The 27,074-nt window shown below is 47.8% G+C and overlaps 1 protein-coding gene and 1 long non-coding RNA gene across 2 annotated transcripts in view; one reads left to right on the top strand and one right to left on the bottom strand.

The window, feature by feature from the left end:
- The window catches only part of RNF112 (ring finger protein 112), a 231,936-nt gene that overhangs the window by 88,994 nt on the left and 115,868 nt on the right, over positions 1 to 27,074 (bottom strand). The window contains exon 8 of the mRNA XM_085618642.1: positions 26,564 to 26,620. Within this exon, the coding sequence (XP_085474768.1) occupies positions 26,564 to 26,620 (57 nt within the window). The remainder of the gene's footprint in view (positions 1 to 26,563; positions 26,621 to 27,074) is intronic.
- The window catches only part of LOC146811671 (uncharacterized), a 143,302-nt gene that overhangs the window by 77,814 nt on the left and 38,414 nt on the right, over positions 1 to 27,074 (top strand). The window lies entirely within an intron of this gene.

The raw sequence follows: 27,074 nt of genomic DNA, 5'->3' as shown, positions 1-27,074 counted from the left end.
AACCAAAGTCTAGGATTTCAGGAGCCAGATCGCTAGGTTGAGCTGAGCTGGGTCTGGGTGTTGGATCTCTCCATGGTTCTGGGTTAAGAGGCGTGGAGAGCGGTGTAGTTTTTGGTGCAGAACTACTGAGAGTTCCAGCAGTGTGGTGTACCATGGCTGTCTGGCCCAAGTTGGAGCAACTAGGATGAGCGTTATTGAGTGTTGCTGTAGTTTGCGCACCACTAGCCAAATTAGTGGGAGAGGCGGAAAAGCGTACGCAAATCTGCCTGACCAGTTCATCCATATCGCATTGCCTTTGGACAATGGGTGAGGATACCTGGCGGCGAAGTTTGGCCATTTGGCGTTTTCTTGGGTGGCGAAGAGGTCTATCTGTGGTTGCCCCCAAATCTGAAAAAACGGTTGAAGAACTTGTGGATGAAGTTCCCACTCGTAGATTTGTTCTGTTTGACGGCTCAAGAGATCGGCTATTGTGTTTTGGACTCCTGGGACATGTTGGGCTAGGAGAAAGATGTTCTGAGGTATAGCCCACCTCCATATGCTCTGTGCAAGCTGAGAGAGCTGCAGAGAGTGTGTCCCGCCTTGTTTTTGGATATAATACATGGCTGTCATGTTGTCGGTGCGGACTAAGACAGTCTTGCCCGATATTTGTTTTTGAAATGCTTTTAAGGCTAGGAATATGGCTAGTAACTCCAAGTGGTTGATGTGGAGTAACTTTTGTTGAGGTGTCCACCTGCCCTGCATGGTGTGATGTAGTAGGTGAGCTCCCCAGCCGGCGAGCGATGCGTCCGCTGTCATGACTATTTGAGGAACTGGCTCGAGGAACGGTCGCCCCTTGGAAAGTTCTTGGTATTCCACCACTGCAGAGAGCGATGGGTACGACCTTCTACCAACACCAGATCTGTTAGCTGACCTTGAGCCTGGTTCCATTGACGTGCTAAGCACTCTTGGAGAGGACGCATCTGGAGTCTTGCATGAGGCACTATGAATATGCAAGAGGCCATCATCCTCATGAGTTGCATGAACACTCAAGCTGGAAGAGAGTGTTGCGGTTGGAATCTGGTGAGAAGAGCTTGGATGCTCGCTATACGGGCGGGACTGGGGTAGGCGAGCGCTTTTGAGGTGTCTATTGTGGCACCGAGGTACTTTTGCATGTGGGACAGTTGCAGCTGGGACTTGGCGTGATTTATTGTGAACCCCAGGTCGTGAAGTTGTTGAATAGTGGCGTTAGTGTGTTGTACACACTGATTGTACGATTTGGCTTTTATAAGCCAGTCGTCTAGATATGGGAAGACATGTATGTGTTGTCTCCTTAGGTGTGCTGCCACTACTACTAGGCACTTGGTAAACACTCTTGGTGCTGTGGTGACTCCAAATGGGAGTACTTTGAATTGGTAGTGCTGACCGTCCACTACGAATCTGAGATATTTCCTGTGAGCGCTGTGAATGGGAATGTGGAAATAGGCGTCCTTGAGGTCTAGAGTAGCAAGGAAGTCGCCCGGGGAAAGCAGAGGGAGGACCTGCTGAAGTGTGACCATGTGGAAGTGGTCTGAATGTATGTATAGGTTTAGGGGTCTGAGGTCTAAAATAGGCCTTAAAGATCCGTCCTTTTTTAGTATGAGAAATTATAGGGAGTAGACTCCCTTGTTTTGTTGGTGCAGGGGAACTGGTTCTATTGCACTTTGTGAGAAAGTGGCTCTGTATATACTGTTCCCTAATAGGTACAGGGTGTACAGAGTCCACAGTCCCCCAGAGGCTGATAGAGGTCAAAGTTAGGTATGACCTTACTCTCAAAAGTGGTAGCTTGGTCGAGCAGTAAGGCAGTACCAGAGGACAGTGTAAAGCATTTATTGTGCACACTCAGTCAGCAAATGGTTTCACACACTCAATAACTGAACTCTAGGCCAATGATTTGTATATATAAAATATATGCTTGTTTTATTTTTAGAACCACAAGGGGGTAAAAATATACTTTCTCAGAATGAGAGGTTGAATATAAATACTTTTGTTTCAAGCAATAAATTTGTGTAAACAGTCACAGTTGGTTGCAATAAACAATCCTATTTCCTAAACATAACAATGCATTGAGCTCAATGGTAAATTCAGGTTATTTGTAATAAATTACTTTTCAGATTACTTTTGGAATTCCAGGTCTGGATCCTAGAACCAGCCTGGGGTCAGTATTCAGAATCAAGTGATGAAAGTCGACTTAATAACTGTAATGATTTTTAAATAATATTTAGCTATTTCAAAAGTTAGCACTTAGAAAATATTTCACAGAAAACATTCAATGGATCTCTATGGCAAGAAATTCAAATTGCAGGTAGAGTACTTTATCGTTACTTTAGTAATCCAGGACTGGGTGCCTAGACCCAGGACTGGGGTCCTTATCAAATGCAGGTAAGTAATTTCGTTTGCAGAAATGGTACGATTTTAAAAGAATATTTCAAATTTGCAAAAGTAGACACTTAGAAGAAATTTCACAGAAAAGCAGACAATGGTTTCCTATGGGAGAAAAATGAGTTAGAAGTAAGTATAGTTGTGAACACTTTTCAGAGTCAGGGCTGGGCACCAAGATCCAGCACTGGGAGCTCACCTAGGAGCAGGTGAGTAAATTCGTTTTTGTCACTTGGCTGATTTTTGGTGAATTTTTGCAGTTTTGAAAAGTTCACACTTAGAAGATTTTTGAAGAAAAAGCCAGTCAATGTTACCCTATGAGGAAAATGAAGTTAGCGGTTTAAGGGTAAGTACTCGACTGGTAGTGTTGAAATTCCGGGCATGGACTCAGGGGTCCCCCAGTGTCAGGTAGGTACAGTTGGTTCACCCTCAGCGGTTTCAGGACGGCCGGGTGCAGAGAGAGTTGGGCCCAATGTTATCCTATGAGGGATAGGGGGGCCTTGGTTGGTGGCTGCTGTCTGGCAAGCCACGCGGCTGTGGGAGCTGGGCTCCTGGTCACTTACTCAGGGCAAGTGGGGAAGTAGGTTAGTGTAGAGAGGGCACTGCCAGGGCCACTCGGGCGGCTGGGTGCAGGGTGCTTTTGAGCCTTAGGGCGCTCAATGGAAATCAATGGGAATGTTCCGGTTTGGAAAGAGGCTGCAGGCTCGGGGACGAGGATGTTTCAGGTGCCACCACCACTTCGAGAGGTAAGTTGGGTAGTTGTAGGTTAGGTGGGTACCCCGGGATTGGGCACAGGGGGTCGCAGGGCGCCGGGTGCAGGGGTGCCTTTTGACGTCGGGAATCTTACCCTCTGGTTGGTCGCGGCTGGGGTGGCACTTGGTTCTGAGGCTGCAGGCTTCTTCCGGGATGTCGAGGGGGGTCCTTGGGTGCCGGACTCTGGGTCACAGTCGCCGTGGGGTCGTCCTCTGGGTCTTTGTCCACTCCGGCACTGGCCAGGCTTGGCTGGTGCAGAGTGTGTTGGGTCCGCGGTCCCGGGCTGGTGCCAGGGATAGCAAGTAGATTTCTTGAGTAGAGCCTCTACTCGTGGGAGTCCCAGGGGCTTAGAGCTAAAAGGTAGCCAGGTCCTCCGGGGTTGGTGAGGTTGCTGGCCACGTGGGATGCCGCGCTGGTGCAGGTTCGAGAGTCGACAGGCCGGTAGGGCTGGGGCCAAAGCAGTTGGTGTCTTCTTCTCTTTTTAGCAGCTGCAGGGCAGGTCTTTGTTCTTCTTGCTCTTCTTGTCGTTTTTCTATCTGGAATCTGAGGAAGGAAGGTTCAGGGGGCCCCTAAATACTAGATTTAGGGGCGTTACAGGTAGGTGAAGGCCAGGGACCAATGGGTCCTTGTCCTGGGGTGGGTACACCCCCTATCCTGCCTCTCTCCTGTGGGAGGGGGCAGTAGCCTAATCCTGATAGGGTAGGGCCTCCTATCTTCAAGATGGCGAGAGCCCGGAGATGTGCTTCACCTCGCCTCCCCCACCTGAGGGGTGGGGTGGGCAGGCTGGCACATCCCCTGTCCTTGTATGGGGTTTCCGGCCAAGCTTCCCGCCAGAGTGGGGGGTTGCAGTGGCCTGGGGAAACTCCAACTGGCGGCATGCCTTTGAAGCTTCCCTTTGCTCATCCTGGGGGAGGAGATTTCTCACCTCACCCAGGATGTGCATTGTTGCAGGCCCGGGAGAGCAGGGGCTCTCCCACCCAGGGGTCCAGCAACGTGTCTGCTGTGTGGCAGCCTGGGCAGCCTCAGAGCAGACGTGGATTGCAAGTTAGCTGTAAGGGGGCATCTTCTAAGATGCCCTCTGGGGCGCTTAGTACATTAAATCCTACACTGGCATCAGTGTGGGTTCAATGTGCTGAGAAGTTTGATACCAAACTTCCCAGGCTTCAGTGTTGCCAATATGGTGCTGTGGAGCTCGTGTTTGACAAGCTCTCAGCACCATGTATTCTTAAATGACAGCACTGCACTTACAGTGCCCAGGAATGGACCTGGGTACTGTAGGGGCACAGGGCTCCTGCTCCTGTGCCCACACCATAGGCGTAATGCACCCAGCTAGAGGGGTGGCTGACATATGCCTTGGCAGTGTAGGTGATGGGCATGGTACACAGTGATGTGTGCCATGTCGACTCTTTGTTTTGTCCTGCACCCAGACACTCAGCCTGCAAGGGCAGTGTGTGTGTGTAAGGGTACAGGGCCTCTGAGGGTGGCACAATGAGTGCTGCAGCCCTTAGAGGCCTTCCCTGGTCACAAGGCCCTGGGTACCTAGGGTACCATTTACTAGGGGCTGACATGTGGCTAGGGTTTGCCAATTTGGGGTTTGTGTGGTTTAAGGAAGGAACATAGGCCCTGGGCACCTGATTGGCAGGAGCCCAGGGTACACTCAATCGAAGTACATTCAGCAATTTAGCAAAAAGTGGGGGCATACCATGCAAGAAAGATGGCACTTTCTCACACACTTTTTTGTAGGAGGGAGATTACCTCCTGCTTTAACAGTAACACATGTTCTTGTGACATTGGACGGTGTTTGGGTGGTATGTTGGGGGGGGGGGAGTAGATGTTAGTTCGAAACAGTAGCCTGATTGAATGATTTCGTGGACCCACCTGTCTGAAGTGATGTTTATCCAGACAGGGAGAAAATCGGTGGAGTCTTCCCCCGACTGGAGTGGAATAGTTGGGGGGAAGTGGAGGGAAGTCATGGGGTAGGTGTGGAGGCAGAGCGGGAGTGGTTGTCTTTGCCTCTGCCTTTGCTGTTATTTCCCCTGTAACTACCCCTTTGGTAACCTCTAGTAAAGGTGGATTGTGCAGGAGCTTTGTAAGAGGTGGAGGGGCTATCAGAGGAGTAGCCTCGATGGGTGCTTCTAAAGGATGAGTGACGAAAGGACATTCTGGGAGCTTGCGATTGCAAGGCTCCCATAGATTTGGCGGTGTCTGTATCCTTCTTCATTTTCTCGAGGGATATGTCTACATTGGGGCCAAATTGGTGTTGCTCATCAAAAGGCTGATTGAGTATAGAACTCTGTACCTCGGGTTTAAAACCTGATATACATAACTAGGCATGCCTGCGCAAAAGGACACTGGTGTTGATTGCCCTTGAGTCGGTATCTGCTGCATCTAGGGCACAGCGGATGGAGGTGTTAGTGATGGTCTTACCCTCTTGGATTAGTTCACTGGCCCTGTTTTTATATTTGTCAGGGAGGTGCTGCATAATGGACTCAAGCTCGTCATAATGTGCCCTGTCATACCTGGCTAGGAGCGCTTGGGTGTTAGCAATGCGCCAAATATTTGCTGCCTGTGACGCTGTGCGTTTGCCAGAGGCGTCTAGGAGTTTTGATTCTTTGTCTGGTGGTGGTGCGTCACCTGACGTTTGGGAGTCTAGTGGTGCGGGGCCCTTAATGTATACTGGGTCAGTAGGGGCAGCTTTATTTTTTTTCTCTATTCTTGGGTTGACGACCCGAGCTCTGACGGGGTCTTTAAAGATCACTGGTGTGTGCTTAATGACCCCTTTAAGCATGGGCAGTGTTGAGGTGGACCTTTGTGTGGTATCAAAGGTATCCATAAGAAAATCCTCCTCTACTGGGTCTGTATGCAGGGCCACCCCGTGGTATTGGGCAGCTCTTTGAAGGAGCTGGTTGAATCTGATATTCTCCTCTTGGGGGGGGGAAGGCCTGGAGGGATAAATATCGTCTTGTGGGGTGTAAGGGACATCTGGGACACTGTAATCATCCCATGGGTCTGGGGAGCCAGTAGGAGTAGGGTCCCCAAGGCGTTGATCGTCTGCACCTCCCCTGCATCATCTGATGTGTTGTCATCATTATCATCATCTATTGGGGTAGGTGATGGTGTGGGAGAGTGGTGTGGTGGGAGGGGGAGAAGGAGAAGGAATCCATAATGTAGAGGTAGCAAAGTCTCTCTTCTTTGGTGGTGGTGCGGGCGCAGGCATTTCTAGTGGTCTTTTCTTGATGCTGAGCATTAAATGACCAGTCTTAGGATCCTTCATTAAAGTCTTCTGGTTAGGATCTGGACGAAACAGTTCATCTGTGGGAGACGGATCCTTCGGACCCGAGGGCTTCGGTGGCGTAAGTTTTTTCGGCGTTGACTCGGTAGCGGTTCTAGGCTTGGAACCATGTAGTTTTGAAGTGTCTCTATCAGTTGGAACCGGTTGCTGTTTTTTCGGTTCCGAGGTCTTTGGCTTGGAAGTATCGGGGGCTTTCGGCGGGCGTTTTTTATTCGGCTCCGAGGGTGTTGTCGGTGCCGAGGAACTGGTGCTAGCCTTCGACGCGGAGTGCTTTGATGTGGGAGCAGCGGTCGGCGTGGATGAGGTCGATGACGTCTTTTTCTTTGGTGCCGGATGTTGCTTCTCGGTACCGAGGGTGGGCTGACTCGAGCCAGAGTCGCTTAAAGGCTTACTAGGCTTCTTTACCGGGCCCGAAAGCGGGGCATGGGAAGCAGTGTCTCGGCATGCACCTGGGCCCGAAAGTGGCGGTGGTACCGAAGCCTTTTTTGACGGTGTCGAGGGGGGGGGGTCGACATCTGTACTCACGGCCCTTTGAGCTGGAGTGATGTCTTCGACGTCGGAATCATCTGCTTTGGAGGCGCTGATGAGGGCTTCCTCGACTCGACCCTGCTCCGGAACATCGACGCCCTCTTGAAAGAAGTCGTCGGGGATCGAAGATGACAGCGCGCCATTGTTCTTCGAGCTCGTCGGTCCCGAATGGTCTTTTTGGAGCGGAAGGAGGCACAAGCTGGACAGTCTCTGGCCTCGTGCTCCGGTGAGAGGCAGAGGTTGCACACCTCATGTAGGTCGATGTGGGGAAACTTCCACCCACATCGAGGACACTTTTTAAATGGTGTCCTTTCCATGAGCCGGAGATGAGGCCCGGGTAGGCCCGAAGGCCTTTGTCGACAACCGGAATCGAAGACTTCGAAGTTGAAGGGTCGCGTGTGGCTGGAAACGCGATCGAAAACAATACCGAGAAAACCGTTAACGGTTCCGAACTGGAACGCGAGAACACATCCGAGCCCGATGGTGGAAAAAAACAATCTGAGGATGGAGCCGATGCCCATGCGCACTATGATCCAAACACCTCGTGACTTCCAAAGACTTTCCAAGACAAAAACAAGTGCAAACATCCGGGCCCAACACCAGATGGCGATCTATGCACAGTGTGTAATCTGCAGCTCATATGCCTCGAACACATGTTTTCACTTCCATTCTTCATGCTCCAGACAGGGCAAGAAGTTTTGTTTTCACCTGTACCCATTTCCCCCAACACTTTGCAAAGGAGCACCGCGATCAACTGAAAGTGAACCACTGTCTTGGATATGGATATGTATTCTAAAAAATTGTACCAAGTGAAATCTAGGATAAACATGGACTCCAAGAAAAGTGGGATGTCCGATAATCTTAGTAATCTCACAACTGGTGGCATTGATTTGTCTGTTACCTTAGATGCACTAGAGACTAATCAAACTGACTAGGTTAAGAACAAGAATTTGGAGAGTTTTCTTGATGATCTGGGGGTTGCATATGATCGTTCCTTTCCCAGTAATTTCCACCCTATTTCCGCTTCCGTCCCTTAAATGCTGTATGATGCGAAAGATACTTTTCATGAGAGTGGTGGGAGGAACAGGTGTCCATCGCAGAGGACGCAGCAGTAGAGATGGAAAGGCAATTGCTTTGGGTGCGTTATACTGATGACCTTTTTATCGCCTGGAAAGGTATACAAAGACCGGCAAGGGAGTTTGTGGACAAATTGATGGATAATACTCTCAATCTGAGGTTTACATGTACCACCAGCAGAGACAGAATTGTGTTTTTCAAAGTACAGACTGATGCTGTGAATAATAAACTTGTAACCAGCCTGTTTAGAAAGCCTACCACGGGTAGCAGCCTTCTCCATGCCCTCAGCAGTTACCCAGAGACTCTCAGGGTGGAGTATCCCCAACAAGGGTCTGCTGAGGGCAAGGAGGAACTGCAGTAATGATGAGTCATTTGAAGGTGAAAAAAGGAGGATGATTACTAGATTCACAGAGAGAGGATATCTTTGGTGGGTAGTAAAAAAGGCTGCTGAAAGCATTAAAACAGTCGAGATAAGACTCTATTCCAGAACAGGATACGTGAGACTGACATAGGCATACTGACGTATCTGTCTGGTGACCGCATTCAATGCGTGCTACAAAAACATCAAGAAAATGGGTTCACAGAATTGGAAAATTTTAAGATTTGACCCCATCATTGGTAAGTATATTGAGAATAGACCCAGTGTGACCTACAGCAAGGACCTCTCGCTAAGGGACCTACTAGTCAAATGTGATATGACTATCAATAACAACACTACTGTCCGTCTAACAGGGTTTTTGCAATGTGGCCAATGCAAGGCTTGTAAGAATAGCAGAAGTAGAAAGGTTTTTGAGGTGCCATATGGGAGGGGGACTAGGAACATCACTCAGTTACTCACTTGTAATTCCCAGTATGTTATATATAGCCTTGAGTGTCGCTGTAATAAAGATACTGTACATATAGTGAAAAAAAAGGTTCTTGAACATATGAGAGCCACCGACAATGCAGATCCTCACTATCCTGATGACAGACATTTTGAGGATTGAGAACAGGACTCTGACACTGAGAAAAGAATCGAGATATAAGAGCCCAGGAGGTCTCAACCCTGAAGAAGAACTGAGGGTTTACTAATGCAATGAGTAGTTCCCCCCCCCTGTCCCTTGTTAGTTTGCTGAATACTTGGGCTATTTGGTCACATTTTTGTCTGACATGGGGTATTTCTAGCTCTGTAGCCTCTGCGGGTTTTCTTTTCTTCTGCTTTGTGTAACTCTTTGCAAATTTTGGTTTTAACAGTTACAAGTTTATTTCTATTTCAGGAAGAAAGGAAGGGTATCTCAGCTAGCTGTGATGTTGCTTCCTGGCGGGGTCGCCTAACCTTTTCCCCTACATAGCACCTGGATGTCTGGTTCCTGCTCAGATAAGATTTGTTTTTCATTTGTCTTTTACCCATTTCAGGGCGTCTGTAGCTATGTTTATTTTGTGAGTGCAAATCAGCCATTTATTAAATACAGGGATTTTTTTTAAATGAAGGTTTTCTCATTAATCCATACCCACTTGGGCTATATCCTTGCACACTGGGTCTGGTGTGTGACCTTGGGAGGGGATAGTTATCAGTTTGATTTCATATTTATTTATCATGTATGCCCCTTTTGCCTATTTAGGCTTTATTTCCTGGCACTCGGTACCATGGATCATTCCCGAGTGAGGGTATTTCCCTCTGTTTGGTGTATCCATGACTGATGTTGGCCCCTCACATAGGGCCTGATTATGGTGTCGTGCAGACTGCCACCGACAGGCTGTTAGTGGCGGTCCACCCGACAGCCAGGATAGCTGTCCGACTGCCGCATTAAGATGCGGTCAGAGGGACAGACCAACGACTCTGTCAGGCTTACGGTGCTCACTGGGGCATCGGTTGGACCCTAATCCCTACAATGTAGGGATTATGTCCCTTTCCGATAGCCTTTTCATGGTGGTCCCACGGCCATGGAAAGGCTGTCGGAAAAAGACTTTGGAGGCACCTAGAAGGGTCCCTCTCCCCCAAGGACATCTGCTATATGGCCTGGGGGGGCACATGTGGTGCCCCCCAAACATCCATGTACCGTGTGCCAGGCACCATTTGGTACCAGGCCCACAGTGCATGGATGTTTAAAAAGATTTCTTTTTCTATTGTGGCTTGTGGGGCGGCCCTTTTCCGGGCCGCAGCACAGGCCGCAATGGAAAAAGGGATGTTTACGACCACCTGCTTGGCGGTCGTATCGTAATTGGGCTTTCAGGACTGTCGACCCCTTGTCGGTCGGTCTCGGGCCTGAAACAATGGCAGTCGGACACTCGTCCGACTGCTATCGTTATGATGCCCATAGTGTGATTTGCCTACACATGATTAATATTTCTCTCTTCCTTTGGCAGTATTTTTTTGATGCCAGCTTACTGCATTTTCTTATGCCATGTGTTCATACTATTTGATGGATTGATTGACCTTGCTAACAAACCAGCCTCAGTGCTACATTTTTCTGATTTGCCCAGCACGTTTTCATTTACGTTTCATTGGGTTAGATTGTGCTTTTACTGCAGGAATGTCATTTCAGTTACGTAGAGCACTGAGCCAGACTGCCTATAATTGTATTTTGTGATTTATAGGGCATAGCCAAAGATGTTAGTGTACATGTTAGTATACCAATTTATACAGCTCCAAAATGGCGCCCGTTTTACATTAACCTAATTCACTTTTTATGTTTATCACCGTCTACACTATTTTTAAGGTAGTACTGCATTCTGTAGGTCATGTGATGAAGGCCCTCCGGGGTGACGCAGCAAGGACATTCACTTCCTGTGCTCTACTTTTGTAAACATATTTTTTCTTTCCTTTCTCGAACACTGTGAGAAAGTGCCATCTTTCTTGCATGGTATGCCCCCACTTTTTGCTGAATTGCTGAATGTACTTTGACTGAGTGTCCCCTGGACTCCTGCCAATCAGGTGCCCAGGGCCTATGTTCCTTCCCTAAAACAAACAAAACCCAAATTGGCAAACCCTGGCCACATGTCAGCCCCTGGTAAATGGTACCCTAGGTACCCAGGGCCTTGTGACCAGGGAAGGCCTCTAAGGGCTGCAGCACTCATTGTGCCACCCTTGGAGGCCCTGTACCCTTACACACACACACTGCCTTTGCAGGCTGAGTGTTTGGGCGCAAGACAAAAACAAAGTCGACATGGCACACATCCCTGTGTGCCATGCCCATCACCTACACTGCCATGGCATACATCAGCCACCCCTCTAGTTGGGTGCCTTATGCCAATGGTGTGGGCACAGGAGCAGGAGCCCTGTGCCCCTACAGTACCCAGGTCCGTTCCTGAGCACTGTAAGTGCAGTGCTGCCATTTAAGAGTACATGGTGCTGAGAGCTCGTCAAACACGAGCTCCACAGCACCATAATGGCAACACTGAAGACTAAGAAGTTTGGTATCAAACTTCTCAGCACATTAAACCCACACTGATGCCAATGTGGGATTTAATGTACCAAGCACCCCAGAGGTTATCTTAGAGATGCCCCCTTAAACCTAACCTACAATCCACTTCTGCTCTGAGGCTGCCTAGGCTGCCACACAGCAGACATGTTGCTGGACCCCTGGGTAGGAGAGCCCCTGCTCTCCTGGGCCTGCAACAATGCACATCCTGGGCGAGGTGCTAAATCTCCTCCCCCAGGATGGGCAGGGGGAAGGTTCAAAGGCATGCCACCTCTGTGAGCTTCCCCAGGCCACTGCAACCCCCCACTCTGGCGGGAAGCTTTGGCCGGAAACCCCAAATAAGGACAGGGGATGTGCCAGCCTGCCAACCCTCAGGTGGGGGGAGGCGAGGTGAAGCACATCTCCGGGCTCTCGCCATCTTGAAGATGAGGAGCCCTATCCTATCAGGACTAGGCTACTGCCCCCCTCCCACCGGAGAGAGGCAGGATAGGGGGTGTACCCACCCCAGGAAAGGACCCATTGGTCCCTGCCCTTCACCTACCTGTAACACCCCTAAATCTAGTATTTAGGGGCACCCTGAACCTTCCTTCCCCAGATTCCAGATTCCAAGAATACAAAGAAGAGCAAGAAGAAAGAAGACCTGCCCAGCTGCTAAGAAGAGGAAGACACCAACTGCTTTGGCCCCAGCCCTACCGGCCTGTCGACCCTCGAACCTGCTCCTGCTCCAACCCGGCATCTCTTGTGGCCAGCAACCTCACATACCCCGGAGGACCTGGCTACCTTTTGGCACTAAGCCCCTGGGACTCCCATGAGTAGAGGCTCTACTCAAAACCTATTTCTAATACCTGGCAGCACCCGGAACCGTGAACCCAGCACACTCTGCACCAGCCAAGCCTGGCCAGTGCCGGAGTGAACAAAGACCACGAGGACGACCCCACTGCGACTGTGACCTCGAGTCCGGCAGCCAAGGACCTCCCTCGACCCTCCTGAAGAAGCCTGCAGCCTCAGAACAAGGTGCCCCCTCTACCGCGATCAACAGAGGGTAAGATTTCCCGACACCAAAAGGCACCCCTGCACGCGGCGCCCCGTGGCCCCCTGTGCCCACTCCCGGGGTACCTACCTATCCTCCAACTACCCAACTTACCTCTCGAAGTGGTGGTGGCACCTGAAGAATCCTCGTCCCCGAGCTTGCAGTCTTTTTCTAAACTGGAGATTTCCCATTGAAATCAATTGAGCGCCCGAGGGCTCAAAAGCACCCTGCACCCAGCCGCCCGAGTGGCCCTGGCAGTGCAACCTCTACACCTATCTACTTCCCCACTTGCCCTGAGTAAGTGACCAGGAGCCCAGCTCCCACAGCCGCGTGGCTTGCTGGTCAGCAGCCACCAACCAAGGCCCCCCTATCCATCATAGGATAACATTGGGCCTAACTCTCTCTGCAACCGGCTGCCCTAGTGTCGCTGAGGGTGAACTAACTGTACCTACCTGACCCTGGGGGACCCCTGAGTCTATGCCCAGAACCTCAACTCTGCCAGTCGAGAACTTACCTTTAAACTGGCTGGCTTTTTCCTGAAATTTCTTCTAAGTGAGGAGTTTTCAAATCTTAAAATATTCACCAAAAATCAGCCGAGTAACGAAAACGAAAATACTCACCTGCTCTTAGGTGAGCTCCCAGTGCTGGATCTTGGTGCCCAGAGCTGACTCTGAAAAATACTTACAACTGTACTTACCAGTAACCTAATTTTCTCCCATAGGAATCCATTGACTGTTTTTCTGTGAAATTTCTTCTAAGTGTCAATTTCTGCAATCTTTAAATATTCCTTAAAAATTGTATAATATCTGAAAACGTAATTACTTACTTGTTTTGGATAAAGGTCCCAGTACTGAGTCTAGGTACCCAGTACTGGATTACAAAAGTAACGAGAACACACTGTACCTGCAACTTGAATTTCTTCCATAGGGAATCATTGACTGTTTTCTCTGAAATATTTTCTAAGTGTCAACTTTTAAAATAGCTAAATATTGTTTAAAAATCATCACAGCAATTAAGTCGACTTTCATCACTTAATTCTAAGTACTGATCCAGGACTGAATCTAGGATCCAGTCCTGGAATTCCAAAAGTAATCCTAAAAGTAATCTGTTGCAAATAACTTGAAACTTCCATTGAATTCAATGCATTATTGTGTTTAAAATAGTGTTGCCTATTGCAACCACATGTAACTGTTTACAAAAGTCAATTGCATATTGCAAAAGCATTTATATAAATATACATTCTGAGAAAGTATATTTTAATACCTATTGTTGGTTCTAAAATAAAACTAGCATATATTTTTTTATATATATATACACATCTTTGGCCTAGAGTTCAGTTATTGAGTGTGTGAGACTATTTGCTGACTGAGTGTGTACAAGTGCTTTACACTGTCCTCTGATGTTGCCTTACTGCTCGACCAAGCTACCACTTTAGAGAGTAAGGTTATATCTAACTTTAGCCTCTCTTAAACCCTTGGGGACTGTGGGCTCTGTACACCCTGTACCTATTAAGGAACAGTATATACAGAGCCACTTTCTCACAAACACTGGTTAAATCTTTAGTGATAGGTTTTCATACATATGTGACTTGTGAAGTGTGCCCTATCAGTTTTTCTTACAGGGCTTGGAAGCAAAATTGCAAACTAGTTTCGCCACTCATCTCTGTGGGAATGATTCACAAACTGCATTTTGTAGTATGTAAATTAGTACAATGTATCAACTAGAAAATGCTGTTCACAAACTTACAAGTGTGAATCTCACTGCGGTTAGGAGTCTCCTAATGGCATTTGGTCCGTCCAAATCGGATCGGGAACGTGTCTTCCGACTGACTCAGAAAGGTTTCTGACCGACCGAGTACGATGCGAGTTAGGCATTAGGAATATCCTAATCCGAACCCAGTGGCGTTTGGAAAGGTTCCCCTTGATTTCCCAGAAATTATCTTTGAAGTATTTTCTATTCCTGAGACTTCCAATAGGAGGCAAGCTCTACTTCAAGCCCTTGGAGAAAACTAACAGCAGGATGATGAAAGAAGAGTCCAGTCCTTTCCCAACCCAAGACAGAAGCAATGACTGCAGGCCAACCTCAACAGCACACAGCACAGAGGCAGTACTCTTCCTCTAGCTCTTCCGGTCCTTCTTCCTGGCAGGTTCCTTAGTTCAGCAGTGATCTAAAGTTCTGGGGTCTGGGCCCCAAAATGTACATCACAAAATCCTTTGTTCTCTGAAGGCAGAGAGTGTCTGTACCCAGCCAAAACCAGTTCTCTCTTCACTGGTGCAGCTTCCTGGCAGGAGGCAGAGACCGCATTGTTGAAGGCAGACCAGGCCCAATCAGGTGAAAGGAAATCTCCTCCGCCTACTCTAAATGCAGCCCAGGTCTATTCAGCCCATCCCTAACTCATCAGACTTCTGGAGCCACTGCCCCTCTCCAGCCCATGTCATCCGAAAGCCAGACATGCAATACACAAACCTAGCAGAGGCACACTGGATGGTTAGGCAAGAAAATACCTACTTTCTAAATGTGGTATTTTCAACCACAGAGTGTAAAAATCACCTTCACAAAAAGATGCATTTTAATATGCTGAGTTCAGGCATACTAAACTTTGTTTTTCTACCTTGTTCCTAGGGCCAGTTATGTTTATAAGATGTTATAAACAAACTCCCCATTCTGTCCTATGGGAACAGGTAGCCTTGCAATAGTGAAAAACAAAATTGGCAATATTTAACTATCAGGACATGCCACACACATCAGGGCATGTCCTACCTTTCACATTCAATGCACCCTGCCCACAGGGGTACCTTGGGCCTACCTTAGGGGTGACTAACATGTAGAAAAGGCAAGCTTTAGGGACTGGCAAGTGGGTACACTTGCCAAGTCGACATGGCAGTACGAGACTGCACACAGTCTCTGCAATGGCAGGTCAGAGTTACATTTTACAGGCTGCTTCTGTGGGTGGCACAATTAGTGCTGCAGCCCACTAGCATCATTTGATTTACAGGCCCTGGGCACACAGTGCACGGTACTAGGGTCTGACAAGTTAATCAAATATGCCAAATCATGGAATCACTAATCCATAACAACAATTTACAGTGAGAGCATATGCACTTTAGCACTGATCAGCAGTGGTAAAGTGCCCAGAGTCAGAAAACCACAAACAGCAGGTCAAAATAAATACAGGAGGAAGGCAAAAAGTCCTGGGATGACCCTGCAAAAAGGGCCAAGTCCAACAGTATGTCTGTATGGGCCGCATTTCGGAACAACCGAGTACGATGCTAGATTTGGACAGCCTTTCCAACTGCCTTCCGACTCGAATCAGCAGTCGAATTCAGACTTTGGGGGCCCGTAGTGGGCCCCCCTGCACCTGGAGCCTTCCCAATTGGGCCCATGGGTACCCCCTTACCAGCCAGGCACAGTGTGGCAGGCACCAGGGGGTGCCCGCCAAAGTGTGCCCGATTTTCCTCAGCCACCCCTTTCTTCAATGGGAGCCTATGCATTCGGTCGGAACAAAGGCTCCCATTGAAGTCAATGGTAGTCCAACCAAATTGTATCTGGAAGCATCCGGATGCATCGTACTCGGTTGGTTGGTCTCTCCCGATCTGATTTGGTCGGAAACCATTCCCAAACCCATTCGGTCGGGAAGCTTTCCAAACCGCATCAGAATTGGGCCCTAAGTAGTAAATGTGGGAGATACCCGGGGGGGCTGGAAAATGGGACACACTTCCTAGTAAATAGGAAAGATTTAGGGATGAGTAAGGCAGAGTTTAGGAAAGGCTAGGAAGGGGTTTAGGGAGGAACATGCCTCCCCCACAAAAGAGTAAGCCCATTGCATTTCACAAACTGCGCTGCTAAAGTTACTACAGCTAAAAAAGACCTAAAACAGTAGTAAATGTACTCCAGCTCAGAGCTGGAGTATGACCAGCACCACACATGGCCTACCACTGGTACTACAACACCCTCCCTTAATGGAGGTAGGAACTCCATAAGAAAGTTATATTACATTTAATTATTTCAACTAGTTAAAAATATAAATACCTGTAATGTAATGATAAAAAAAAAATCTAATTTTATTTTTAAATTGTTTACGAACATTTTTGGAATTGATGAAATAATGTAGAATAATTTTTTGTTTTAATATAATTCCATTTTTCATTTCTTTTAAATAATTAGATGCATCTCTTTTAATACTATTTAATAAACAATAAACTCTGGTGGCAGAAATCCCCCTTTGGTACACTAAAGTGAAAAGGAACGTAAAATCTTCTAAAGTTAAATAGTAAAGTATATTAATTGTATATATGCGTTTTAAATGAAGAATACAATTAAAAAATAATACTGCGCTATTAACCTATTTTGTAAATAAATATTTAATCAATTTAAATATTTTAATTACAATTATTTTTTAAAGTTTGAAAACATTCTCACCCAAAGTAAAAAACATATTTTTCATAATGTATGAATTTGTATACAAGGAATTGCATTTACATTATATTTTAAAGGTTACTATAATTTTTAAATACTTTACAATTGCATACATGTTTTATATTTAGATTTTATTACCATTAAATGTATTTATGTTTTTAAATTATTTAAATAGTTTAATTTGACTATTTTCTATAGGCTTTTATTTAAATCCCTACCTCCATTGATTTCTAAGGGAGGGTGTTGCAGTACCAGTGGGTGGCCATTTGTGGGGCTGGGCTTATTATTGCTCCATTTTGGCAGCAGTAACTTACACTCGAAAATGTGGCTCCACCCCCCGTTTGAGTAACTTTACACTCGAATGGTGAACAGCCATAAGTAGTAAAGTTACTCAAAAGTCTAGGAGCAAATTACGTGTGCAAATTACTTAAAAGTGTAAGTTACCTCTGTGAATAGGCCCCAGTGTCTTTAATGTTTCTAGCGCATGAATCCTGTAAACAAACTAAGTCTGCAAAGATGAGTGACATATGAGACAGTATGTTCAGTGTGACAAACCTTTGCGGATGCGGGGTCGTGGGCCTGCAGTGATGTGGATGCGAGTCTATATATATCAAGAGGACTGAGTGACTCACAAGTGACAACACAGGTGAGATTCAGACTGGCATGAGTCGAGGAGAGAAAGCGAGTGCTTGAAATGATTTTTTTGATGAAAGCATGAGAGTCATGAGAAATTACTAATGGGTTGTGGCTTTAGAAATCTGTTCTTGTGCCCTGGAATTAAGAGGGGGCTGCATGACCTTTAAAAAACACACATTGAACAATGAGGAGCCCTTTCTGAGCTAGAACAGGACACTTGTGGACCCAGGAGCTGCATGGGTCACAACTAACCAAACTGGAGTAATAATCATGTAAACTCCCTGGGCTTGTCAGTCGGTCAAAGCTGGCTGTGGTTTGCAGCTGAAGAAACCAGGGCTCTTTTGATTGCTAGTAAGCAGGTAGTGTACGATCACTCACATTTACCGGACTACCAGAGCGAGTTGTGAGAACGGCTTATGAAGGTCTTGACTTCACTTGTCCATGGAGAGGGGTCTGGCAGGGGGCATGTTTACAGCTTGAGTCCCTCGTTGACTCCTTCAAAGAGAGTTTAAGTTTGCCTAAATTTCACTGTAGCAAAGAGGTTTTAAGGAAACAGATCTAATACAGGTTCAAAAGTTTTCTCCGTCTCATTCATTTATTGCTATTGCTTTTGGCAGGAGAGGGAAAACCAGAGAGATCCTAGGAAAGGTGAACAATCCCTTCCATATTGTGAATCTTGGAACCTCAGTAGGTGCATAGTAAAGCACCAGAAGGGGTTGTGGAAATCGAAGAGGAGGTTTATCTTCCCATATGAAGGCAAACCTATCTTAACTGAATACCAAAAGCACTCTGAAGTAACCACAAGAAGATGCATAGCACCCAACAAACTGCTTATTGAATAAAGGTGGGCAGCTGAGGTGCACCTGTATTCGTAAATATGTGTTGTTTTATCACAGAGATGGGTAATATGGCCCTTCTGTATGAGGGATAATGTTGATTAAAACTGTGAGACTATCACAAAGCAGGCAGTGTATGACTTGATTTCTTATTTGACCACACTTAGGGCAAGAGAAGCAAGAGATACTCATATGTAAATAAGATGGAAGGGACTGAGATTATCAGAACAAGTCTTCCCGCTACACACGTGTTCGACGTCCATACTGTCTGGAATCACCAGATTGAGAAAAGGTAGACCTCTCATGTGCAGTTCAGTGGCAATGACTAGAAATTCCCCTCGGGGTCACAAATGCAAAAAGAAGAATTGATGGACAGAATGCAGAAGAATGTCATACATTCACCCCAGTACAGAGATCTGGGCCTAAATCCATTGTTTGTTTGCTCACAATGCCTTTACAGTTTGGACCCAGCCATATGCAAATCAGTCTTGACCCTGCACCCAATGGGAACAGTCCTGCCCGAACTGCCAGGCCAGGTCCTCCCTGGACTGGAAACTAGCATCCTAAGACCGGTTTTGGGGTTTCACCCCTCTTCAGCCAGGATAGCATGACTCCAGTGGCATAGAGAGCACGGGACCCAAGTCTGGGCATACCCGTCCCACTCAGGGTGACAAATGCAAAAAGAACTATTGATGGACAGAATGCAGAACAATGTCGTACATTCACCCCAGTACAGAGATCTGGGCCTAAATCCATAGTTTTTTTGCTCACCATGCCTTTCCAGTTTGGACCCAGCCATATACAAATCAGTCTTGACGCTATGCCCAATTGGAACAGTCCAGCCCGAACTGCCAGGACAGGTCCTCCCTGGACTGGAAACAAGCATCCTAGGACCGGTTTCGGGGTTTCACCCCTCTTCAGCCAAGATTGAATATGCTACTTACCAGTATGCATCTGTTCTTGGCATGTAGGGCTGCTGACATTCATATCTGTGCATAGATCGCCGCCTAGTGTTGGGTCCGGATGATTGCACATTGTTGTCCTGGAAGAGTCTTCGAAGTATCACGAGATAGGTGGCTCCTCCCCTGGACTACAGTGCGCATGGGCATCCTCTCCATCCTCAGATTGTTTTTCGCCATTGTGGCAGTGATGGAGTAGATACCGTATGTGATGACCATGCTATACAGTAATTCTGAGTGCTGCAGCCGCTACAGGCGCCGGGGAGGAGGGTGGGCGATATGAATGTCAGCAGCCCTACATGCCAAGAACAGATGCATACTGGTAAGTAGCATATTCAGTTCGAGGCATGTGGGCTGCTGAATTCATATCTGTGCATAGATTATATAGCAGTCCCTCCATTAGCGGCGGCTGCCCGTGCCAGCTGCAGCAGTCTGAAAAAGTGTCTTGAGAACAGCCTGTCCTACAGCTGCCTGCTGTTTGGAATGTACATCTACACAGCAGTGTTTTGTAAATGTATGTATAGTGGACCATGTGGCTGCTCTACATATTTCCTCTAAAGGAATATTCCCTAGGAAAGCCATGGACGCCCCTAACTTTCGTGTTGAGTGGGCTCTGGGAGGAATCGTTAATGTGCGTTTAGCTTTTTCATAGCAAATTTGAATACATTTAACGATCCATCTGGCTATCCCTGCTTTGGAAATGGCGTTGCCCTTGTGTTGTGGAGAAAAGGCAACAAACAGTTGGTTTGTTTTCCTAAAATCCTTTGTTCTGTCTATATAGTACATGAGGGCCCTCTTTACATCTAGTGTATGGAGCATTCTCTCCGCGACATTTTCTGGATTTGGAAAGAAAACAGGCAGTTCAGTAGTTTGATTCATGTGGAACTGCGATATCACTTTAGGCATGAAAGTGGGGTTAGTATGTAGTACAACTCTGTTTGCGTGAACCTGTATGAATGGCTCTTGAATGGTTAGTGCCTGGAGTTCACTAACTCTTCTCAACGAAGTGATTGCCACTAAGAAGGCTACTTTCCAGGTGAGGAATTGAATCTCACATGAATGTAGAGGTTCAAAAGGTGGCCCCATTAATCTGGCGAGGACCACATTCAGGTTCCACACCGGTGCCGGTGGGTGAGTTGGAGGAATCACTCTTTTGAGTCCCTCTAAGAAGGCTTTGATGGCAGGCACTTTGAATAAAGAGAGGTGCTGCCTGTTCTGAAGATAGGCCGCTATTGCGGTTAGATGTATACGGATGGAGTTGTATGCCAGATTGCATCGGTATAAGTGTAACAGGTAACAGATGATGTTCTGAATGGATGCATCCAGCGGATTAATGTCATTGTTTTTACAGTAAATGACAAATCTTTTCCATTTAGCCGCATAGCAAGCTCTGGTCGTGGGTCTCCTGGCCTCCTTGTTGATATTCATACATTCTGGAGGCAGGTTCAGGTAGCCGAACTCTAAGACTTCAGGAGCTAGATCGCCAGGTTCAGCTGTTGCGGATCTGGGTGCTGAATTTCGCCATGGTTCTGTGTTAAAAGTTTGGGTGTTAGCCGCAGTCTTTGAGGCGGCACCACGGACAGTTCTAGTAACGTGGTGTACCATGGATGGCGTGCCCACATTGGAGCAACCAGGATGAGTGTCATTGAGTGTTGCCTTAGTTTGCGTGCCACTAGCGGTATTAATGGCGCTGGGGGAAAAGCGTACGCAAATCTGCCTGACCAGTTCATCCATATCGCATTGCCCTGCGACTGTGGATGCGGAAACCTGGCGGCAAAGCTTTGGCATTTTGCGTTTTCCCTTGTGGCGAATAGGTCTATCTCTGGATGACCCCACTGCTGGAAGTACGGTTGGAGTACTGATGGATGTAGCTCCCACTCGTGCATTTGGTGGCTGTGTCTGCTGAGCAGATCCGCCATCTGGTTGTCCTTGCCCGGGAGGTGTTCCGCCATGAGGAACATGTTCCTCTGAATGGCCCACTTCCACATGCTCTGAGCCAGATGAGACAACTGTGGAGAGTGTGTTCCTCCCTGCTTCTGTATGTAGTACATGGCAGTCATGTTGTCCGTCCGGATCAACACGACTTTGTTGCACAAGTGTACTTTGAATGCCTTCATTGCCAGGAAGATAGCCATCAGTTCCAGAAGGTTGATGTGCATCTTCTGTTGCTGTGTCGTCCATAGTCCCTGCACTGTGTAATTGAGTACATGAGCTCCCCATCCCTGGAGTGACGCGTCCGCCGTCAGTATTATTTGTGGAACAGGCTCTTGGAACGGTCGGCCCTTGCATAGGTTGTGTGGATTCCACCAATGCAGAGAGTTGTATGCCCGACCGCTCACCAACACTAGGCCTTTCAACTGTCCTTGAGTCTGATTCCATTGACGTGCCAAGCACTCCTGAAGCGGGCGCATATGTAGTCTCGCGTGCGGGACTATGAAGATGCAGGAGGCCATCATGCCTATCAACTGCATGAACACTCGCGCTGGAAGGGAGTGTTGTGGTCTGAACTTTCTTATCAGCAGTTGCATGCTGTTGATTCTTGCTAAATTTGGCTGAGCTTTGGCAGCCAGAGTGTCTATGGTCGCGCCCAGGTACTGCTGTATGTGGGCGGGTTGGAGATGTGACTTTGGATAATTCAGTGAGAATCCCAGACTGTGAAGAAGGTGAATGGTGTGGGATATGTGGCTGGCACACTGCTGGGCTGACTTTGCCTGAACAAGCCAGTCGTCCAGGTAAGGGAAGACGTGAATGTGCTGTCTCCTTAAGTGTGCGGCCACTGTCGCTAGGCACTTGGTAAAGACTCCGGGCGCTGTTGTTACCCCGAAAGGGAGTATTTTGAACTGATAATGCTGATCCTGAAGAGTGAACCTGAGATATTTTTTGTGTGATGGGTGTATGGGTATGTGGAAATACGCATCCTTTAAATCTAGTGTTGCTAGGAAGTCTCCCTGACTGAGTAACGGCAGAACCTGCTGGAGGGTGAGCATATGAAAATGCTCTGACAGAATGTATTGGTTGAGAGGGCGGAGGTCTAGTATAGGTCGTAGAGACCCGTCCTTTTTGGGGATTAAGAAGTACAGAGAGTACACCCCTGACCCCCGCTGTTCCATAGGCACGAGCTCTATGGCTCCTTTTTGCAGCATACGTAGTACTTCTTGCCGCAATAATGTTAAGTGCTCTGCGGACATAGGACGGTGTCTTGGTGGTATGTTGGGTGGATTGGATGTTAATTCCAGACAATAACTGTACTGGACAATTTCTCTGATCCACCTGTCTGTGGTGATGGAACTCCAGACTGGCAGGAACTGTTGGAGTCTCCCCCCGACCGGTGTTATGTGGGCGGGGGGCAGCGACAAGACGTCACTGTTTGTTATTGGCGGAGGACCTGGTGTTGTTGTGTCCTCGTCGTCTGCCTTTGGTGCTGGATCCACGATATCCACCCCTATTGTTTTTATTATAGGTACTCTGGGTACCTCCTTTACTGTACTGCTGCTGGGACCCCTGACCTCTAGCTGCTCCTCTATTCCCGGGGCGATGAAAGGAGCCACTCCGAAACTGCTGCGACTGTAGAGCCCCCATAGATTTCGCAGTTTCAGTGTCCTTTTTAATCTTTTCCAGTGTAGTGTCAACCTCGGGCCAAATAAAAAGTCTGGGTTGACTGGTTGATTCCAGATATTATTTTGAATCTCAGGTTTGAAGCCTAATATTCTCAGCCATGCGTGCCTCCTCAACATCACACTAGTGTTGATTGCCCTTGCTGCAGTGTCAGCTGCATCTAGTGCGCATTTGATGGACGCATTTGTAATGAGTTGTCCCTCTCTGATGAGGAGCTCCGCTCCATCTTTGTATTCATCTGGTAGGTGTTCTAGCAGTGTTTCTAGTGTATCGTAGTGTGACCCGTCGTATCGGGCCAGGAGTGCCTGAGTGTTGGCAAAGTGCCAGATGTTTGCTGCTTGTGCCGCTACCCTTTTGCCTGATGTTTCTAGCACTTTGGACTCCTTGTCTGGAGGAGGAGCATCACCTGTAGTCTGCGAGTTAGCTCTCTTGCGAGCATTAGAAACTACCATGGAGTCCAACGGCAATTGACCCTTAATGTACATTGGGTCTCCGGGTGCTGGTTTGTATTTCTTCTCGATTCTCGGGTTCAATACCCGTGCCCTGGTCGTTTCCTTAAAGATGTCCTTAGCATGTTTAAGAACCCCTTTTAACATTGGTAGAGTCTTGACCGTTCTTTCTGATGGGGAGAACGTGTCCACCAAGAAATCCTCCTCCAGAGAGTCAGAATGGAGTTCCACTCCGTGATTGGCAGCTGCCCTTTCAATGAGGGCGTTAAAAGCAGCAGTATCTTCAGTGGGAGATGGTTTGATATTATAAAGATGAGTGTCAGGAGCATCTTGTGGGTCACCTTGGTCAGTAGGGTCTCCCCATGCTTGATCTTGGTCTTGCTGTTGGTCATCAGGGTCATTATCCACAGGATAAGTGGTATCATCCCCAATATAGCCCTCTCCTGCATCCGCCTCCGAGTGTGTAGGAGAAAAGGATGGTGGTTCCTGATGATAGGTTTGGAATGTTTCTACAAGCACTGGCGTCGAACCTGATGCCAGTTTCCTTTTTAGTGGAATCTTGTATGAGTCCAAAGCCTTCTCTGGAACAATTCTCCGCTTGCGGAACAACAGCCTACCAGTGTCGGCGTCGATAAACTGGTCCTGCGAGTCCTCGACATCGGTTCTTTCCGTGGACACTGTTAGTGGTTGTTCGACACTCCTCCTAAGTTCGAACATCTTCGGTGCCCCTGGTGGCGGCAATCCAAACTTGATCGGTGCCGGCGCCGAGGGAGCTTTGGCGACCTTGTGTGGTTCGGGACCCGTTTTTGGTTCGAGGGTTGCGCTGTAGGGACTCCGACACCTGTTGGAACGTGAATGCAGACGGTGCTTTGGAACCGATAGGCTCTTTGGAGACAGGCCTCGACGCGGTCTCCGGTTTCTTCCCAGCCTTCGGGTTTTCGATCCGAAGTTTGGGATCGACGCCCTGTTGATCCGATATTTTGGCAGTCGCCGCACTCTTCGGTGTTGACGTAGTCGGATCGACCACCGTGACCTTGGTGGTTGGTGCCCCAACCTTCGGTGCCATAGGCCGCCGCGTCTTCTCGGGACCGAGGGCCTTCCCCTGTGTCTCGGTGCCGAAGCCCTTTATTGGTTTCTCGGTACCGAAGTCCTTCTGTCTTTGGTCGGCTCCGATGTCCTTTTTCTGTGTCGACGGATTGGAGGGCTTCGATGCCTTCGATCCGACCGGAACCAGTTGCACTTTCGGTTTCGCTTTGACCGGTGCTGGGTTTGGTTTCGCTTTCACTGAATCGAATCCAGTCTTTTTTTATATTGTTGGCTCTTTTGAAATGTTCGAAGCCGGGCCTTCAGGCGGGGCTGTAGAACGATCCGACTGATCTTGGGTACGGCCCGCAGGCGATCCCTCGACCTGAGCCTTATCAAGACTGTCTCCTTCGGCCTCCGCATCGACGGATTGGCCTAGCTCCTCGCCCGAGCTATCTTCCTCGGCCCCAAGGGCCTCATCGTCGTCTCTTACCTCGTCGACGACGTCTTCGTCCTCGAAGATCACCTCATCATCGTCGTCAGATTGGGATTCATGCTCCGAAGCATGGCTCGAGTCTATCTCTTCGACGCTCTCGACTTCTTCATCCTCGGTGCTGAATATGTTAACCGGGTTAGGCGCCGATTGTTTGGCCTCCAATCTAGCCGCCCGTCGATTCCGAAGTGTCTTCTTTGACCGGAACCGGGCGCAGGCCATACACCTTGACTCATCATGATCCGGTGATAAACATTTGTTACACACCGGATGGACATCGATGTGTGGATATTTCGCATGACATAAAGGACATCTCTTGAAGGGAGTCCTCGATTCCATCCTCGAACGTCGATCGATGTTCGGACCGAAACTAGGCCTGAAAAGTGTGAATAAATCCGAGAACAAGTATAATAATTTGTCGACACCGAACGCAAACAATACCGACGATACCTAAAGGCTTTTGGCCTTAAAAAAAGTTTTCCTAACTTGAGCTAAGATAAGCACATCCGAACCCAATGGCGGAAAAAAACAATCTGAGGATGGAGAGGATGCCCATGCGCACTGTAGTCCAGGGGAGGAGCCACCTATCTCGTGATACTTCGAAGACTCTTCCAGGACAACAATGTGCAATCATCCGGACCCAACACTAGGCGGCGATCTATGCACAGATATGAATTCAGCAGCCCACATGCCTCGAACAGCTTGACTCCAATGGCATGGAGAGCGCGGGACCCACATCTGGGCATACCCGTCCCACTCAGGGTGACAAATGCAAAAAGAACAATTGATGGACAGAATGCAAAACAATGTCATACATTCACCCCAGTACAGAGATCTGGACCTAAATCCATCGTTATTTTGCTCACCATGCCAAGCTGGACTGTTCCCACAAGGAACAGGGTCAAGACTGATTTGCATATGGCTGGGTCCAAACTGGGGTGGTGTGGTGAGCAAAAGAATGATGGATTTAACCTGACTGGGCGTGAATGTTTGCATTGTCCAGCATTCCGTTCATCAATTGTTTCTTTTGCATATGTCGCCCTAAGTGGGAAGGGTATGCCCAGACGTGGGTCCCGTGCTCACTACATTACTGGAGTTAAGCTAGCCTGGCTGAGGAAGGGTGATGCCCTGAAACCAGTCCCAGGATGCTTGTTTCCGGTACAGGGAGGACCTGGCTTGGCAGTTCGGGCTTGACTGTTCCCACAAGGAACAGGGTCAAGACTGATTTGCATTAGGCTGGGTCCAAACTGGGGTGGTGTGGAGAGCAAAAGAATGATGGATTTAACCCAGATCTTTGTGACTGGGGGTGAATGTTTGCATTGTCCAGCATTCCGTCCATCAATTGTTTCTTTTGCATAGAAATTCCCCCTTAGCACCACATTGCTGGTAACGCAACATCCAGTCGGGTGGAATGTAAAAGTGAACATAATACTCCAGGTTTGGCCTACAGCAATGGCCCTAAAACTACATAGAAAACGTCTACAGTGCTTCTCGTTGGAAACATGATTGAATCCACTCAGCCACAGTGGTCTTTCAGACACACCAGATTATCCGAAAATGTCCTAGTTTGAAGCAGCCCAATAAGTCCTCTAATAAAGGTGTGAGAATACTCTGTACCCGTTCCAATTAAAGGCCGGGATGGGAATCCAGGAGATGCTTACCTGAATGGCCTCCAAGCAAAACGTCTTCCCGACTTCCTCTGCCACATGTGCAAACATCTGTTAGAAAACAAAATAAGAAGCATGTTATTTAGCAGTGCTGAGCTACAAGTAGCAGCAAAGACCTTTGCATCCTTCCACTAGTATTCAAACAACATGCTTTAAGAGGCTACTGCAACATCCAGTTAGTCCCTTTTCCAAAGTTTGTGGAAAGAGTGATTACAGAAAAATATCCAGATTTTCTTTTTAATTATGAGTTGTGAAACAGAAGAGCCTATTTCTTTTTAGGTATGGCCTAGTTTCGCAAGGGATAATATAATTGTAGTACATATTGCAAGGGGCATGTTTTTGCCCCTTCCATTAGATCTGAGCCCACTTCGTACATGTTCGTCCGGAAGGTTTGTCCAGCCCTATACGAAACTGCATCAAAAACAAATGAGACTATAGCAACAACTGTAGTGCTTTAGTGTTCGTTCACTCTGTCCTTCAATGTAATTTGTCGAGTTTCTAGAGC

Source organism: Triturus cristatus, chromosome 7 (genome assembly GCF_964204655.1).
Source record: "Triturus cristatus chromosome 7, aTriCri1.1, whole genome shotgun sequence".
Taxonomy (NCBI): Eukaryota; Metazoa; Chordata; class Amphibia; order Caudata; family Salamandridae; genus Triturus; species Triturus cristatus.
Note: the sequence above shows the minus strand (reverse complement) of the source record. Positions and strands in the feature narration are given on the sequence as shown.